This window comes from Malurus melanocephalus, unplaced genomic scaffold (assembly GCF_030028575.1).
Source record: "Malurus melanocephalus ecotype Western Australia unplaced genomic scaffold, MMel_1.1 scaffold_643, whole genome shotgun sequence".
In the NCBI taxonomy this organism is placed as follows: Eukaryota; Metazoa; Chordata; class Aves; order Passeriformes; family Maluridae; genus Malurus; species Malurus melanocephalus.
Window position 1 is genome coordinate 210,585 of NW_026623875.1, and position 18,956 is coordinate 229,540.

An 18,956-nucleotide genomic window follows, 5' to 3' on the forward strand; every position below is an offset into this window, starting at 1 on the left:
ACCGCCCCGCCATTCCTCCCTCAGGTACCGCCCTTCCCGCCTCAGATACCGCCTCTCCAGTCCCGCCTCAGGAAACCCCGCTATTCCTCCCTCAGGTATCGCCCCGCCATTCCTGCCTCAGGCACCGGTCCACTATTCCCGCCTCAGCCAAAGCCACGCCCTTCCCACCTCTGGCACCGCCCCGCCATTCCCTCCTCAGACACAGCTCCTCCCTTCCCACCTCAGGCACCGCCCCGCCATTCCCTCCTCAGACACAGCTCCTCCCTTCCCACCTCAGCCACCGCCCCGCCATTCCCTCCTCAGACACAGCTCCTCCCTTCCCACCTCTGGCACCGCCCCGCCATTCCCCACTCAGGCACAGCTCCTCCCTTCCCACCTCAGGCACCGCCCCGCCATTCCCCACTCAGGCACAGCTCCGCCCTTCTCRCCTCAGACACCGCCCCGCCATTCCCCCCTTAGGCACCGCCTTGTCGAGCGGGTTTTTGCGGTGAAGATGCTGGATTCGCTGGGAGAAGCGATTCTTGTGGAGTCTCCCCCTGGGCTGGTGACTGGCATTCCTGCCTGGGCGCTGCTGGCTGCTGCTCGCTGCCAGGTGAGATACGGACATCGGGGAAGAGCAGGCGGTCTGTCCTGTCAGACCGTGTCGGTCTTGTCCTGCCACCTCTGCTGAGGCTTGTGTGGAAATAAACATTCACTAGTTTGTCCCGATGCAGTTTCTTAGRGAGCCGATGAGCGAAACTAGACGACCTTTTGGGAAAGCTTGTTGTGAGGAAGTTTAGGAAAATKGAAATTGTTTTAAGATACACTCCTTTCCTTGAAGGTTAGTTGGAGCTTGTGCACTGAACAAACATAGGAAAGTTCATGTAGATAGTGTATTGTGTGTGCTTTATTTGCACCACACCCAGCTGCAGGAGTAAATGAAGCAGCACAACCTGAAGCCACACTCACAGTTGGGATGTGCCACCCTCAGTCCTTCCAGTTCGCTCTATATTAAAATCAGGGCTAYTATTTTCATTGTGTCCAGAAGAGAAACCAGAAACCCAGGAATATGTGAAACAAAAGCTTCCTTTTGGTAACTATTACCCCTTTTTAGCTTTATGGTAAGAGAGCATAATGCTTGCTGCAGAATACAGAGCAGGTGTTTCTGGCAGACMTTACTTCTCTTAAACAAGCACTTAGAGATAGGGTTATTATTTCCTTAATAAGTTCTGTCAATAGAAAAAAGCATGGAATTGCKTTTGTATAACAAGTACTGGTTAAGCACGTGTAGATGAAGTATATTTGTAGATTCGGAGAGAAACAATGACTGTACTTCCCTTTTAAGTGTTATCCCCATTTGTATTATCTGGTTTATTTTGGTTTTCCTATGCTTTTGCACAATATTAAATACATAGAGAAACTGTTTCTCAGTGTAAATACCTATGTGCAATACAGTGTAAATACCAGTGTAAAGWAACTAAGTTTCCATTTGAGAGCTTGTGCAAAAAATATTGAAGTTCTGCCTATGCAAAATAATTTCTGCAGCCTTTTGTGTTATGGAATTTAAGTAGGATTTGTACAAAAAATATTTTAGCATTTGGTAATTGRACTTCTTTTAATTCAAGACAAAACAATAACATAAAGAACTAGCCCATGTTTTCAGCTGGGTTAGGTGACTGCAGCTATGGAGGTGTTGTGAGGGGATGGAAGGGGAAAAAAAACCACTCAAAGGATGTGTAGAAAATRGTCTTTTTTATTGTTTAGTCATTCTGGTGCAGCTCTCTGTGAAGTGCTTAGCTGAAGTGCTTAGCCCCTTTTGAAGAACCKCTTGGACTCAACTCCTTCATAGATGTAGGTCTGTTAAGAAATTAAGAAGAAAAATCAGTGGCTGGAATTGCAAAGTTTGATTTCCTAGATATGGTTCAGAGAGTTTGAAATTTTGATAGGCAGTTTGAGAATTTTAATTAAAGATAAGTGAGGTTATTTGATTTGAAGAAAATATTTTCTGCTTTTAGAAAATKTCTTAGAACTTTTTCTGTTTGTTTTATTGCAAACTTGTCTATAAATGACTTCTTAACTCACCTGAACGAGTTCATCACCCACGATTTCTCTGTATGCTTTAAGTACTTTCCCATTGTCTTTTCTGGTAAATGTGCCCACAAGTTTRTTTCCTTCCATGGTCCAAGCACCCTATGATGGGGAAAAAACCAAATATTTTGCAACAATTATGACACCACTTTGATTTAAAGGCTGTAGAATGCTTAAAAGAGCAAAAAAGATTAAAACTGTGTAATAATGCTTTTTAGAAAGGCTGTAAAAATGAAATTTTAATAAAACCACTRGTTTATTTAAATGCATAATAGCTAAACTAGGTGTTTTTTACTGGTCAGTACACCTCATTTTAATTAATTGTATCAACAGAGAATATGTAATTTCTTACAAATACCCACTCTGCACTCTAGGTGGTAGACTTGAGTATTAGAAAAATTAGAATTGTAAATCACCTGGATTTCATCTTGTGRAAATTGCTACTTGCTCTGCTTTTGGACTCTCTGTGGTACCCTGAAATCCATGGTACAGTGTTGAACCATTAACAGTAAAGACTCCCCTGGGCTTTGGTGTGTAAGGTGCAAGCATTCCTGAACAGTCAGGTTCAGTAAAATTTCAAGTAACTCAAATGTAAAATTTAATTTAAAAACTAGGAACACAAATAATTCATCTTGAAACTGTGCTTCATAAGGTCATTATAATATAATAAATACTGAATTAGAAAGACTTACAGAAAGTTCAGTCCCATCAGCCAGGCTGTACTCAAAGTTGACTCCCAGAGTGAATTCAATCTCTATGTTTCGGAAGTTGCTGGCTTCTTTGACGACAAATTTGTTCCCGTCTTGTTGGAAGGTGAGCTTCAGATTATCATGGGCTCCCAGCTTTCTCTTCATCATGCCAACACCTAGAAAAATCAGTTAACATAAATCAGAAAAAACCCCAAATCTTTAGAGCATCATATTTGTCCTTTTTTTAGTGAATTCTTTGTAGCCAAGTGAGTTTATTTCCGCATTGTTTTATCCTTCAGTTTTCATTGAGGCCATAATCACTGGTACACATGTAATACAAATCAGTGTCTAATKGGAGTGGTTAGGTTTATATCCATATAATGTGCAATTTGTACAAACTTGAAGTAAATATCAGGATGTTAGAACCACTTGAATCAAGTATTTCTCTGAAAATGAAGAATATGATTTCCTCCCTGAGTTTTAAAACCATTTGATGTTGTCAAAACAATATTCCAACTATAGAATTCTGCTTAAAGTTTATCCATCCAAAATCTCTGAGCCTTTTCCTCAAATATAGACTCATAGATTCTTTTTTCAGCTGAAATAAATTTGGAAKGAGTGAAGATGCTTAAGATTCATACAATGTAATTATAATCAGAATATTTCAGAGCATCTTCCSCCCACCCCAGAATATTTAGAAAATAAATGTAAGGGCAGAGCAGCCAAGAGTGAAAGGACAGGCTGGCCTTAAGGCAGTTAGTTTGTATTCAGGTGGAGCAGTATTTTTTCTGCAAAAGGGATTGGAAAAGTTAGCCTTACCCATTGCCTCCATGAACTTCTCATAGTTCTCATTTCTGTCAATTTTCCAAGACCCGTCGAATGCCATGGCTGTACCTGCAGGAGAGCTGCTCTGCAGGAATGTGTCTGTGTGAAGGGAATTTATGTGCTGCCTTATCTTGAGAGTAATTTACAGGATGATGTGGCTGAGTAAAGCTCAGCTGATGAACTGACCTCTCCAAGGAGAAATTTGCTGTAGTTTGATCAAATTCCCAGTCCTGACCAYACAGTTTGCTGAATCTCTTATTGCCCCCAGATCATGACAGTATCTTTATTGCTCATCTCAGTTAAGAATTGCTAATCCATTCATTCTGTCCACCATGGGTAGTAAAAATCAGCTATCTAGTGAAAGTAATAATTAAACTGAGAATATTTCTTGACATTTTTTTATCTCAGCTGTGTCTTCAAGCTTGTGGGAGACTCTTTGTGGAGTTGGAGGTGACATTATTTACCCAAAAAGCAAACACAAATCTCTACTTTGTCCATTATAATTTGGATGGGATCTGTTCTATGCAACATAATAAGCATGGGGCAGGAGGATTTACTGAATATCTGCAGCTTTTTTAGAAAGCTCTTTCTGCTGCCTGTCTAACACTGAGCTGTGAAAATTGGGATGGTAGTCTTTATTCATGTGATCACTTTTTAATATGTACAGTTTAAATTCTCAGCAGCTTCTACAAATTTTCTTCATTATAACACATTCAGTGAAGAAACTAACCCGATTGGAGGTGTACAGGCTCTTTCCTCCTGATGGTGATGAGGGAAGTACCTCACAATGTGCATTTCACAATAACAGGTCTCTGTGTGTAGCTCTCACATGCAATTTCTTTCCACAGTTTCATGTAGTTTTTTATCACTTGAATAATTCAAAAAGTGTTTTAGCCCATGCCCTATGCTGTTTTATTCATGTATGCCCATCTTACCGTTCAGCCAGCTCAGAAAATGGGCAAGCCAAGCTTCTTCTAAGAGTCAGATTAATTTTAATTGCAGTGCTGTGTGTCTTGACCTTTGTAGATCCCATTGTCAATCTTAYATGTGTAGTATACATACATAAGCAAAAATACCCAGTGCTGAGTTATAGTTCATCCTATATAGTTATAGGTGTTTTTAAATAACAGAACTGAAAACTCTCTGTACAGTCATTGCAGAAAGGTTCTTCCTGGAAGTGATGTAGTGCAACTTCTGGTGCATTTAGTAGAAAATTGAGGCCTATAATAATGTCAGTTGTTCAATATGACAAAACTTGACTGGTTTTTCACATGTACTAGAATCATACAACATRCACTTCATTTAGAGTTCTTTTGTCTTTCTGTAATAGCTGTTTTTCCTCTAAAATGATAGTTTAAATTGTTTTTATACATTTTTGGTTTTGGTTGGAATTTCCACAACATTTTTCATTCTCCTATCTATCTCTTCCTTATGTGGTTTTCAGAACTAAACCTTTTTCTTWGGTGRTGCATTGAAATCTTGTTTTCTAGTRTTGCTGGTTTCATGRCAGTTTTGAAAGCTAAGGGTGTGTTCTTGGCTTTGTGGCTTTCTTCAATGTGCCAGCTTCAGAACACTGAAAATGGACCAACTTATTAACTTTGAAGTTTGATCTTCAGATAAGGTGGATCAGAATAAATTATTAACTTATATAGTCATGCCAACCTCATCCTGCAAATTTATGATCATCATAGCAAGCTRTATTGTGATGACAATTGACAAAGAAGTTCCAAAGATCAGGGCAACAAAAAGGCTTTTGCAGTGGGTTTTATTMATCTCTCCTATTTACTATTCTGTGGCTTGTATTCAAGTTGTTCTGACTAAAACTAGCTAGGATAGCAGAACTCTTGGATTGGTTAAAGCTTGGTGCCAGCATAAACATAATATAYTTATGAAAATATTGATACATATAATATTGTGTAACTGGAGATAGATTAATCCCTGACAAAACCATGCAGGTTTATTGGGCAATATTTGTGTGTGYTTTCTACTGAATGATTCTTCATTGTCTTAAGATGGATTGCAAAGATGGATCCCTTACTGTGAAGTTTTACTAAGCATTTTGAACCCCAATACTCAATTTTGTATCAGTGTGGAAAACAGACAATTCTACRCCAGTAAAGCAAATTTAAACATAACAGTGGGTGGCCTAGCAACCAGGAGCTTGATGGAGCCTAAATAATGCCATCTCTTGGATAAATAATTTCAAAGTGCATTTTTCAGTGGAGTGTTGCATTGCTGCAGGATTAGATCCTACTCAAGCTAGATGTTGTCCTACTCCAACTGCATGTTTGCTGAATTTCTGGTTTTATTTTGGTTCAAGGAGAATCTCCTGGATGCTGCTAATATGAAATCTGTCCAACAAGAGAATTCAACATTTGAGGATTACCTAGAAATCTCTAGTGAGTATAGATCCATTTGTGTGATTAGTAAATGGTGGGCTGTGGGTCTTAAACCTTATTTTTAACTGTCTGTATATACTGCATTTTAATTTGTGTTTAATGGCTCTGATCCATTAAGTGCTGCATTTTTGAGAGTTCTTTACTGGAGAGAACTGAAGTGTATGAGTTAATAAGCTCTAATAATAAGATCTAGAAGCACAATTTAGGATTAAMGCAGTAACAACCCTGGTATTTACTTTATCAGTTACTGTGTGCTAAAGAAAATCCCAGGATTACCTAGGCTACTAGAATCTGGCCTTGTTTCAATGAGAARAGSGTGACAGTGAACAATTRCCAATAAAARTTGTGYTTTTCCAGAAAAGGTTGTAAGAATYYCTGAGTATTAGTGCCATTTGTCACTTGCCACATAGAGACTGATATGCCAGTTGCCCCCATGGTTCTGCATAATATCAAGAGCATATCCACAGTATAATATCAAAAGAGCACCCTGTATGGCTCAGATATTTAAATATTTGTATATGCAAAAGGAAAAGATGGTTTCAGATAAAAATTCTTTTGTGTCTCATGTAAAAACAGAACGGAAACCCAGGTTCTGCTTCTCTCTCTTATCTCAGAAATGGACTTTCCACATGGCCCTGATCAAATTAACCCCTCTACTTATCTGTGAAATGAACTTTCCTTTCATTAAGMAGCTCTGTATATCATAAAATAAATTGCCTGTGACTTCATTAACTATGACAATAAAAGGATTCTGAATGCTTGTATACAAATTTGTCATGTGTAAAGCAGTGGTATGATTTAACCATGGCTTTTGCTCCTAGAACTTGATAGTCTTAAACAAGACAAAGTTATGTAAACTGTAGATTTTTCAGCTATTTAGCAGCTGAAACATTATGAACTTGTGGTGTTTTTCAGCTGAAATTGTTCTAAGGTTCTATGTGTTCTAAGAAATGCTAATCTTCTTGGAATTGTCTTCCATAAATTGTCCTAAAGCTTACTACTGGAAAAAACCTCACTCATGTGAGTATTTTCCTAAAAATCTTAAAGGGTGAGATTCTCTGGGAGTGTGAAATGCAATAGCTGTCACCATTGTTACTAAAAATGTGGCTGGAGGAAAGAGCTTTGTCTTTGCCTTTTGTTAAYGAGGCATCACAGCTGTACAAGATGAGAAAGACCTCGTGTAATATTTGTTCACCTTGCTCAAGGTTATGTTCTTGTCAGGGCTGGGTAAGAAATGTATCCCAGTGCTCCTGCCAAAAACATTGCCTTTGGAAGGAAATTCAAACCTTAAGCAGGCCAGAAAGACTGAGCAARAGCATGACTGGGTTGATGAGGGGGCTGGAAAGGTTGTGGTCCCAGCAGCGAACCGTGACCTGATGTTTGTAGATATGCACAGGCAGTTGTGCAGTTGCACGCAGAAATTGCAGATGGTTTGAGCAAACAGYGCTTGTGTTTTGTGCTGAGCTAAATCTGGCCCTTCATAACTTCTTGAATGAGCCTGCTGTTTGTCAGGGATGTACATACTTTTTGGTTTTGCCTAGAGCTAAAAAAAGTCAAGCCAGAAGTGTTGCTGTGTTGGACCTAATAGGCAAAGTACAGAAATTGCCAAGAAGCCACTGGTCCGGAATTACTTCTATGATCAGCAGTTTGCACATGATGAGGCTTAGGTCAAAAATARTATTTTTCACAGTTTTGGTTGGAGTCACTGGGCTGACTATTTCTATGTCTCTTGCATGCTGCCCCAGGAATTGGTGTATGGCGGCAGAGGATATGGATYCATCTGTGTAACTCTTTTATTTGCTGGTTCTGCTTTCTGTTAGAAATAAACTGGTTTCTGACAGCTCTCGGTAGGTGCAGCTCCAGTGCTCTCTAGTGGTTAGTAGCAGTGAAATATTTTCTTGCTGTTTTTAAACAAGAGCTACTTCTCGGCTGGCCRATCTCGGTAGTACTTAGAAATATCCTGTCACATCCTTAGAAGTGACATTTTTCTCTTCAGGATTTCTAGGACCTAGAGAAGTTACTATGAAGTTTAAATTTATAGAAGCAATTATTTGAATCAGGTGTTGAAAATTCAGCCTCAGTAATATTAATTTACAAGCAGTGAAATTTTATATAATCCCTTTCATTTTAAAAAGCATGAAAACAGTACAAAGAGAAGAATGAGGAAATAAGTAATAAGCAGYAGTCTGACCACAGAAAATAAACTTACTCTATGTTCTCTATGAGCTGTACAGGAAGCAGGGCTCATGATTCTCCTAAGTAATGTAACTAGCTTTKTCCTAAGAAGTCGGTGGACAGAAACAAGAGAGAACACATAACATTCAGAAGACTTTAATACTGCTTAAAGGCAAAACATAATATACAGAGAAACCCCTTAACCTAATACAAAAATACTGTGCCCAGAAACTATATATTTGTTCAAATATTTTTAAAAGATAGAAGAATACAAATGSACAAACTCAATGACTAGTGACTGTGATTAAGGTTTTTATTAAACTGTAATAGGAATGTATGTTAAAACTATTTACAGTGCATTTCAAACTACATTCTTTACGAGACACATGCAGGTGTCTGCTATGTGAATACAAAGAGGACTCAAATTCTAACTTTARTTACATCTGTAAGGTACCTTGAGCATCAGTAGGAATAGCTGAACACAGCAAAGAGCCGGTTAGGCAGCTGTCACCAAAGGTAAGGGTTTGGTCCCTCTCTACAGGTAAAAAAAGGTAGGATAACCCATTCTTGGACTTTCRATACAGCTCAACCCAGCTCCCACTGAGGTAAATGGAAATCTTATAACTGACTTCAGGTGGGCACAAGTAAGACCCTGGCATGCCAAGCTCATGCTGTGGAAGTTAGTGGGAACCAGCTCTTACAGAGCATTGTCACATAAATATACATTTACAAACAGTGGTACTTAGATATGAGTTTCTCTATGGAAACAAATTTCTTTATGTGGAAAAGAAACTTTCCCATGCAATTTCCATTCATCTCGCAATGACCAAGATAAAASATCCTGCTGTCACATTTTGCTGTATTTATCAAGTGTCACTAATTACCAGGCCAGATTCTGTGATGTTTCTTCTTCTTGTCAAAGGCCAAACCAAAAAACCAGCCCTCATTATTTACCATACTCTAGCAAAACTCATTCTGTTATTGAAGCTCCACTTTCAAGCTTGCGTTTCAAATTAGTGCAAGCCCCTGAAGAAGCAGGGAACTGTGAAATAAAGCTGAAACCTTGTGCAATGTAAACTGCATGTGATTTGACATGAAGAAAAAACCTGCAGCATCACAGAGATAAGACTCTGAACTAATGCCACTATATCAATTTGTTTGAAATACTAGGTCTTTATAAAACCTTTAAAAACAGATTCATTTACTGAGGCATTTTTTTCCATACAAAGTCTCTGCTGTTTTCTTATGCATAACTGAAAGGGACACCAGCCAGATCGCTACTCTAATTTTAAGGAACTGGCTCTGACTCTCGTCTTTCTGTATAATGGGTTGGAAAATCAGTTACCAGGTAGTTCTGAAAAACTTTATGTATGAATTAGCTAAGTGTGCTGATTTTGTCAGTTCATGCCACTGCCAGGTAAAATGCATTGGGTTGGAATTCAAAAGATGCACGCTGTTGTCAGGGCTTGATGCATAGAATCGGGCTTTGGTTTTCTCTTCTAAGAAGAAATCAGCTAAGCATCACTGAAATTAATTGTTTCCTTTTATCAGTAGCTCRCTTGTACATGTGCTCTGTGAAGATATGAGTAATCTGCTCTTAAGTATAAACTGCTTCTAATTAAAAATTAACACCATCTCCACAATCAGCAATACATTATTCCCCCTCAGCCCCGTTTCTTTAATTGTGTGAGATAATAGAAAACCTAGGCTTTCTACAGCTGATATTGGCTGTGTGGCTAATTCATTGGAAAAGAAATAGTACCTGCAGCTCAAGAGTCTCACTGTTATTTGGAACTAAGAGGTAGGATTCATCAATAATGTTGTGTATGTTAATATAACTAATGATTTTCAGAACAAACAGAAATAAAAGTCTGCTTTAAGCATTAAACTGTGCTATGGAGTGAGTTTGAAAGAAAATCTGTCTGGATCTGAGATGAAGCAGGATACTAACACAGTTATCTTCATTAAGAGGAGTATTAAGAATTAGTGGCACAAATTATTGTACTCAGAGACAAATCTCAAATGTGACAATGGTTTCAATGGACTTAAGGCTGAGCTGACAAAGTGATAAACTCCATTTCAGCTGGTTTCCTGTGTAAGCCACACTGATTGTTTTAGCTAGACAATATAAATTGGGACAATATGTTTGAGAGCTGACTGAAATAATTAGATACACAACTCCTGATGAAATTAATGACAGCTGCATAGCTGTAATCCACCAGCTGGCTTTGAAATTGTTGAATTCTGAACACAATGAACTGCAGGCAAGAAAGCTCCAGCTTTTTTTTTCCGTATTGTCCCCTACCTACATTATGAAAGAAAGGAGCAGTTTCTGCAAATGATTCACACAAAGCCATGACACAAGAACCAACACACGCTGACTCTGCCTTCAGGCAGAGTAAAGAACTATGCAAAGACTTTGAATTTCATGAAATACAGCATTCTATGCTTTTAAAGTTCTTAAACCAGTAGTTTATAGGCTTTGGTTTTGTAGAAATATATACAGATACAGGTGTGTTATGATATTTGAATGTTTATTTACTAGGAACGGTATTTATATGTATGTTCCAACTTTTATAGTGGAAAAGATTCTATGGGATAAATGTGTACAGATATGTAATTAAATATATGCACATACTGTATAACTGTTCCTTTTAAGYGAACCTTTAAAAAAATGTAACATCACGCCCTTTTTTTCAAGTCAAAGGTATGAATCCAGCACTCCTTTGTAGCATTTATAAATTTAGTTATAATAAAGCTTTGCTGAACATACCATATTACGAAGAAATACTGGAATATTAATGTCAAAGTTACATCACTACACTGTGATATCATCATAGTCATCTGCTGTGTTGTCACCATGAATTACTAGTSTCAACCATAATAGCAAGAATACACCTTTATATACATATATTTTTTTCCTATTTATATTAAATATGTATTTCAWTAGTTAGCATAATAATTATATTTCAGTATCTCAAGCACTCAAGGAAAAGACTATACAAGGACTACGCAAATCCTGAAGTTTTCTATTTATCAAAAAGTACCTAAAACCTTTTTCTGAGGAGTTGTGTTGGGATGGGCAGGCTGCTGTCATCTGCATACTGTGTGTGCACAGAAATGCACATATGGAGCACGGCAGAACAGTAGTCCTGSAATTTTTAATGAGTGTTGAGATCCATCTTTTTTCTTTTTTCTGTGGGGGGACAGAATCAGGAGAAATACTTCTGCAGAAGAAGGTTTTCAAATTCAGCTGCAGTAATTTATTATTGCCACTCACTAGAGAAGTTTGAGATAGGACTTAATCAGTGACRAATAATTTAAGTTGGCAGAAATGCTGCTGACTCACAGTACATTACATTAAAAAAATCAACTATATAACTCAGCATCATCAAACATTTTGAAACATTTGCTTCATCTTTTCTTAGCTTCTGGCATACTTTATCTAAATGAAGAAATTGATAAAAAGGTGGACTTTCCCCTGTCTTTCTGGCCAGCTCTTATGAGTTTGGGTTGACAATTTCCTGGGAACAAGAATTTATTGCCATTTCCAACTAGAATTTTCTGAATTGTTGTGATAGAACTCAATACCCACACTCCAAAGTGCAATTCAAAATGTGCTACTTTTGCCAAATATGATTGCTGATTTTAACAAAAAAAATTGTTACTGACTAGAAAAGTGGAACATTGTGTGTGTGTCTGTGCAGCCAGAGTTACAAGTACTGCTAATGCATTTTAGACTGCTGACATCCCTTTCCTAACCCTATCTACCCAAAGAATAGTACTCCCTTCATATTCCTCTTTTGGGAWTTGTCTAATGTGTATCTTTTCTTTAATTGATTCCCAATTCAAACCCTTTCTTATTAATCATCTTCATTTAAATAATACACCATTTTTTTTACTAGTGCAAATGAATTGATTTCTTATTTTTCACACCATTAATGCCTCACATACAAATCCCTGTAGCATTCTTAGGTATTTTTGCTTCTGGTATTATTTTTTTTCCTATTTCTTCAAGACACTATGATTAATCATTTTTTACTAATGCTAAAAATGCGCTTTAAGAGATGTTAACATAAAACTTTCTTCTGAGTGGTCATAGCATTTTATAGTAACACTGGCCTGAAGAATCAGTTCTTGATGGTCACCAGGAGTGTGCCATTCCTGCATCATTCTGATTCAGATTTTCACCTCTTGCAGTCATTCTCTTCTGCCTGGGGTTCAGTCTGTTGGTTAGATGATGTTAAAATCAACTTCCAAACGAAGCTAAAACCAGCATACAAAACCAATGCTGTTTTTCCATTTCTCTGTGTGCTTCTTGCAGCTTTCTGTGGGAGCCATCCTTCCATGGCAGCTTGTCAGTCWTGTTGGGACATTTCATCAGTCTTCAAGCAGTTTCCATTGGTCATGGATAATGATGACACCTCTACCACAAAACTCCTAAGACCCCCATTGCCTARTAATTCACAGGGGTTTTAGAAATTTCTTCAGGTGGAGTAACACATTTGCTAAGACATCCAGCTAATATGGAAARAAMCCCATACCCCRACCCTACTTGCTACACAAATTKTGGGACTCTTCACCTCAGAGCCCCRTTCTGCTTTCTGAAAGAGGTTAGCAATAGTTTATGCTGGAATAGGCTCTCCAGAATGAGTCCAAGTCTTYCCTCTGAACCTCTGCAAAGAGAACAGGCAAGACTGTTCAATACTTTAAAACCTAACACAGCAAGGTGGGAAAAGGGGGAGAAAAGGTGCGAAATGCAGTAGTCTTTCAGATACTGGCCACAACATGATCACTAAACAACAACTATGTACATCTGGAAAACAACAGGCTCTCAGGCACAGTCAGGRACTGCACCAGTACCTTTTTGTGGGATAGGGTGGCAAAAAACACCCTAGCAGGTCTTTTTCCATCTCAGTCAGGTGTAATAAAAGAAACATACKATCTTCAGATATTCTTGGCACCTACACAGTCATGCTATATCTTGAAATGTGGAAAAACATTATACAGCAGTGGCAAAACATAAGCCAAATTCATACAGTGTTKAGCAAAATGCAGTACTCCCCTATTAACTGTGTCTTCTACGTGAGCTTATGTTATGGTGGWTAAATCAGCATCTCAGTTCCGTTTGGCTTGATTGCTTTCTCCGTTGATCAGGTTCTTCTCTTGCTGCTCAGCTAAGGCTTGCCATTTCTGCCTGTTTTTTCTACAGCCATCCAGCAAAGGGGAGCAGGCCTCTGACACGTGTGTTAGGGCCTGAAATAAATTGAGAACATGGGAAAAAGACAGCGGTCAACTTTTAATTAAAAAATGGAGAATGAGACACATCTCTCATTTTTTTTTTCAGACTTCTGAACTTCGGGGAGGACTTGTATATCATTAACTGCACTGGTTACCTAACACAGSTGCTGGGTACAGTTTGGACTAGTATGACTTGGTAACTGTAGATATAAGCAGCAGTGCCTATTTCAGAGTAAATCATTCCGTTTTTTTCTGGTTTTTTCATAAATGGAAAGGTAAAGCTCTCCCCTGACCAGAAGCATTATAGATGTTCAGGCTTTGGAACTGTGGGCATTCAAGCCTGCTCAGGTGTTCTGTTAAAGAGTTTTCTGTTAGTCCAACCTGTACCTTTGCAGAGACACTCAGTCCTTTCAATGGCCCACCTCGTACTGGAGACAGTTTGCTAAGGCTTCCCAGCAAAGGCTGCCTTATTTTCATGACAGTTTCTGCAGCACAGAAACACTTGATTTTCAGGGGAAGCAGCTCCTAGTTCCCACTCCTTTCTCTACCCCTGTTTCCTTTCAACTCGTGAATGTGCATTCTTTTTAGAAAAGTTTATTGTCTAAAAGGAAAAAGTTAAAATAACYATCCTGTTCCTCCCACTGGAAGATTCTTAAGAGAGGTTATCTGTTCATTTTTCTTTTTCTCACCTCAGTTCCTGTAAAACACTTGCTAAAGTTCCAATGAACAGACTTTCACTCTAATGTTGTACTAGTTAAAAAAGAAATCAGAAATCATTATGTTGTGGTTCACAATATATTTGACCAAGTAGCTTCTAATACAGTTTGTCACCAGAGCAAAAAGCATTTCAATGAATTCTCTCATGTGATACTTTGATGTGTGATGAGAGAAAGAAAAAAAATGGGATAAAATTGTTACACTTGGGCCAATTTCCTRTCCATAGCAAATCACCTTTTCTATGAAGAATTCTGGATTCTTTAAAACTCTTAAACAACACTTGCTATCAATGCACTACCTGGATGCCATTCTTTTCCCAGAGGTAAAAGCATTGGCTTTGTGACATTCCCTGATAATCCAGAATATAACCTAGGGTTGTAATACCAATTGCACAGWGCACAGCAATTATACCAGGTTTAAATAAATTGTAACAAAATACATCAATGAGACAAATATGCCACTAATTATAAATACTGAAATTAAATAATTTTTTCAACAGAATATTGAACCAACTCTAATATATGATACTTTTTTTTTTTTTAACTAAGGTCCAGTTCTTGTTTTGATTTTTATTCTAATTTTGAATCTGTGTCTACTAGTGAGCAGCTCTGGTTTTAGATATTTGTTGTTCTTCCTTAGGCACCATACCTCATACAGCTGTAAACAAACAGCATCTATGAATCCAACCTGCATGCTGGGAATTTTGTTTTTCTTCTCTCTGTTCATTAGATCCTGCAGATAAGAAGTAAACAAGTTCTGTGTTTTAATGCATTAAATAGAAAACCYAACCAAAACCATAGAATCTGGAGTTAAAAAGAAGCACCTTAAACAGCACAGCAAGGTGTCATTACACATTGAAAATGAAGGGAATTGGACTGCATGACTTCCCATTCCCAGGAGATTGGCTTTGGATTGACAGATCCCAAATAACCAAACAGTAAAACTTACCGGGTTTGGATAGCTGCAAATAGGTACCAATTTAGCAATGTATTTTCTAGGCAATTTAGTAATACTGAATTAAAGGAAATAATACTGTCTGTTCTTCTGAATCAGAGATAATGACACACTACTATTATTTTAGAACTACGATAAACTGACTACCAGGAAAACAGGGAAGAAGCTAGTCCTAAAGTGTGGTCAGTGGGAGAAATTTTAAGTGCTGTTTCCAAAAGTTATTTTACAAGAGGTGATTCTGCCACTTACCGTGGGTTCTATGTTGAGTTCCTTCCGCTCCTTATCTCCTTGATCAAAGAACTCAGTAGCCACGAGCTCAGCAATCTGTAAGAAATTTCCCTCACTGAGAGCTCTGCAAATCTCCTTGCTACCTTCAAACAAGACAGTTTCCCATCTCTCCTTAGCTTATATCAAAATGCCTCCTCCAGTTACGAGACTCCAGCTGTGCATTCCACCACTGCCTCTGCCAATAAGGACTGGGTGGAGGAAATAAATTTTTATGCAGTTTGTGTTTAGCAAATCTTAGAAATTAAACACATACCCGTTGCTGAACTGGCCATGGTTTGGTTATKGCTGATAAATCACAAGCAGTCATCAGCATTGCCCTGCAGAACAGAAAGGAATGGGTAAATTACTCTATGTGAAATGTATGTAGGCACCAAGTCAAGAGATTAATAAAACAGAATATAGAATTTCARGGAACATCCAAGTCAGAAAAACAAGTGAAATTAAAGCAAAGTTATAAATGTAACTCCACATGCTACTTAACCAAGTTTATTATACAAGTTGCAGACTTAGTAGTTCACACCCAAGGAATTCAGTGTCCTGTGTGACAGTGCCTGCTTGTACAGGCCCAGAGCACACAAACCTGCTGGGTTTAATGAAGTTCACAGTAGCATGGCATGGAAAATTCAGTACCCAATAACATGAACTGATTTGTTAATTATTCTGCTTTTACTTACAAGAATAGCTCCTTTTGTGAGGGATCTTCCCAATTAAACTGCTTCTTCCTTAGAAGTTCGAAAAAGTCTCCTCTCCTCCTTTAAAAGAAGTTAAAACCAAAGAWTTTGCAGCATGCTGACATTATCTAATAGCCAGTGGTGATTGTCCAGCCAAACTTTCCTGTGACTTACTTTATGTATAGTGCTAGGTCTGTGGCGAGAATGGCTTGTTTTATCATTTTCAGTGTAGCCTTGTATTCCTCAATGGAAAGGCTGCTGAGAATCTGATTTCCCTTTACAAAAAAAAGCCAAAAACAGTGCTATCAGTAAAAGGGCCAACAACACACCAATTTGCTAGAATACCCTTAAGTTGCCAAATCATTATGAATTGCTTGCTGATATCTGATGTCATTCTGTTACCCTGCTTCCTTTTGTAGATTCCCTAGTTTAAAAATAAAAATTCCAGTCTTCTTGAGTAATGGCAAAGAGCCATACAGCATCAGCATCATCACTATTACAAAATGAAACCACAAGCCAGAGCAATATCAAAGCCTTCAACTCCATTTCATTCATTAAAATTAAATTTGTTACTAGTTGTATCACAGCTTCTCTTTCCTCTTCCTTCCCATCCCTGAAGCAGAGGAACTATAACAGATTCCCATACACTCTAGTAAATGAAAATRTTTTCCTTTCATGAAGCAGCATAAGTAACAAGCTCTTAAACAGAAACATAAGCTCAGCAGCTCCCTGTTAAACCAAAGCACTACAGAGCTGGTGAATGGAACTTGCCTCCACTTTTTTTTTTTTTCATATTTGCCTATCTGAATACGAAAGGATTACTACAATACAAGGGATGCCAGAAGTACTACAACCTGTGGCACAAAAGGAGCAATCCTTTAAAAGGATTGTGCATGCCTAACTCGTATTCACAGTTACAGCATCAAATTATAATAACATTGAACAAGAAGAATGTAGTTTTACTTGCATATTTACTTAACTTAGGTTTGGCTTCACTTTGGAATGTCAACATTAGCAGTATTTGGTTTAGTCTCATCAGGGCTGCTTTRTGTATGTGTAGGCTGGAATGTTTTTTTGAAATGAGAGGAAGGCCTTGGGTTTGTTTGTTGGTTCATAAGAGGTCCTGAACATGGCAGCAAAGCCTTTTGTTTCCCTTGGTCTGAGGAAGCAGGTACCCAAAAAGGATGTTTGCAAGACTTCCCTTATCAGGCTTGGAAAGCTTTGGTGGCACTCAGAAACAGAACTGTGATTTCCATGTTGCTGCATTTGCTTTCTTTACCCAAAAAGGAATAAAGAGCACTTAAGAACATATAAGGGTGGGACTTCATCCAGAAACTAAAAATAGAAAGTAAAACAGTTTTCTTCAGCATACACAGGAATGTGRCACTCACTGGACTATTCAGGATCATAAGGCATTGATCAAAATGATGATGCTCCATGATTGAGTGACAGTACAGCTGAGCCAGTGGATGTTCACTTCTGAGGAGTAAAAAGATGRAGAAATCAAATTAGACAAACATGCTACTACTGCAGAAATAACTTCCCTTTCAATGTCCTCTTTGTAGGAATATAGATAAAAAGATAATGCTGTTGCTTTGTCAGAGCAATGACAGCTCTGGTTTTCTGCCTTCTGTTACCTACATAGACCAGCTGCATGCAAGAAATGAGAATGCAATGCAGGGTTTTAAAGGAGTGAAAGTTCTTGCATAAAAAGCAAAGGTAACAAGAAGAGTTTATTCACGAGCAAAGTTTGGGAGATTGTTTCTGTAACCTGTTCTTAAACATCTGCTTGGCATATTTASTTAGCTCAGCTGCTGAGCTTGTAAGAAATAATGCAAACATAATAGGGAACCCACTGATACCAATGGAAAAATTCYTGCTGACCTCAGTGTAATAGGGTGCTGGGCCCAAAATGTTGATCAAGTCATTTCCTAGTGTTAGKAACTGTACTAGTGTTTCATCACCACTATCTTCATGACCAAACTACTGCAACATTGTTACCTACCCTTTGCCCAGGGTAAAATCCAAAAGGTAAACTGCTTAARGGCCAACAAAGATGTTGGTTGTACTATAGGCAGTGAAAAACACCAGGAAACCACTTGTGCAGAACTTAAAAGTATCTTAGACTAGAAAATACAATTTCCTATTTGAGTAGCTTTAGACAAAGTACAGAAACTACTCCTCTCTTAAGGATTTGAAATTTTTCCCTGTTCCTCACTGAATAATACAGTTCTTGTTTTTTGCTGCTCTGTCTTGATTTTCAACCCCTGGGCCCACATTGCTCACGCCATCTCTTCAAATAAATCTGGATTCTTTTGGAAGTCTGTTTTGATGATGACCTATTACTGTAATTATAATCTGACCTACAAATGTTTAATCATGTAAGAAATTCTTTTTTAGCATAAAATTACATGATATTTTCTGTATGGTTGAGGACCATTCACATGACTTAGTGGCTGCAGGATGGGGTCCCTGTGTGAGTGCACAAAGACACAAAAGTCATAAGAGGATACTCTGGGGATTTAAGAAGCACAAAAATGTGGGGAGAAAGATGGAAAGACAAACAAAAACATGGAAAAGCAGATTAAAGGATGCAAGCCTCCGAGGAATATGGGCTGGCTGCCCAGCATCTCCTCTGAGATCACTGCAAAGAGGTGTAGAGAAAAATACTCGTGTGTTTCTGTAAGGAAACAAACTGGAGGATGGTGCCAACACATGCTGGGTGAAATTCCCATTGAGTTAAGTGGGATGGCTGTTCTGTCTCCTAGAGCTCATYCTGACTGGAGAGAGAATTATGTGAGAAATCTCTTAGGTTCTCTTCCCTAGTGCTGCTCCAAACTAGAGCTCACTCAGTACTCACAGACCCTGGCTGGGGCTGGAAATAAACTCAGGTCCCACTTCTGTAGTGGCACTTGGTGCTATACCCCCAT

The 18,956-nt window shown here is 38.3% G+C and overlaps 2 protein-coding genes across 5 annotated transcripts in view; both read right to left on the bottom strand.

Annotated features, from left to right (window-relative positions):
* Positions 1-2,051: 2,051 nt before the first annotated feature.
* Positions 2,052-3,909, bottom strand: FABP2 (fatty acid binding protein 2). Its single transcript, XM_057383586.1, has 3 exons — positions 3,576-3,909; positions 2,760-2,932; positions 2,052-2,169 (listed from the first exon to the last, which is right to left on the bottom strand). Exons 1-3 carry the CDS (start codon positions 3,640-3,642, stop codon positions 2,053-2,055), a joined length of 357 nt encoding a protein of 118 aa, XP_057239569.1. The 5' UTR covers positions 3,643-3,909; the 3' UTR covers position 2,052.
* A 4,373-nt stretch (positions 3,910-8,282) lies between these two features.
* PDE5A (phosphodiesterase 5A) overlaps positions 8,283-18,956 on the bottom strand; it is a 103,612-nt gene continuing 92,938 nt past the window's right edge. For all 4 annotated transcript variants that reach the window (XM_057383584.1, XM_057383581.1, XM_057383582.1 and 1 more), the window contains 7 exons: positions 17,418-17,505; positions 16,201-16,301; positions 16,030-16,107; positions 15,609-15,672; positions 15,317-15,391; positions 14,762-14,845; positions 8,283-13,411 (listed from right to left, as the gene is read on the bottom strand). In XM_057383584.1, the coding sequence (XP_057239567.1) occupies positions 13,274-13,411; positions 14,762-14,845; positions 15,317-15,391; positions 15,609-15,672; positions 16,030-16,107; positions 16,201-16,301; positions 17,418-17,505 (628 nt within the window). In that variant the 3' untranslated portion in view covers positions 8,283-13,273. The remainder of the gene's footprint in view (positions 13,412-14,761; positions 14,846-15,316; positions 15,392-15,608; positions 15,673-16,029; positions 16,108-16,200; positions 16,302-17,417; positions 17,506-18,956) is intronic.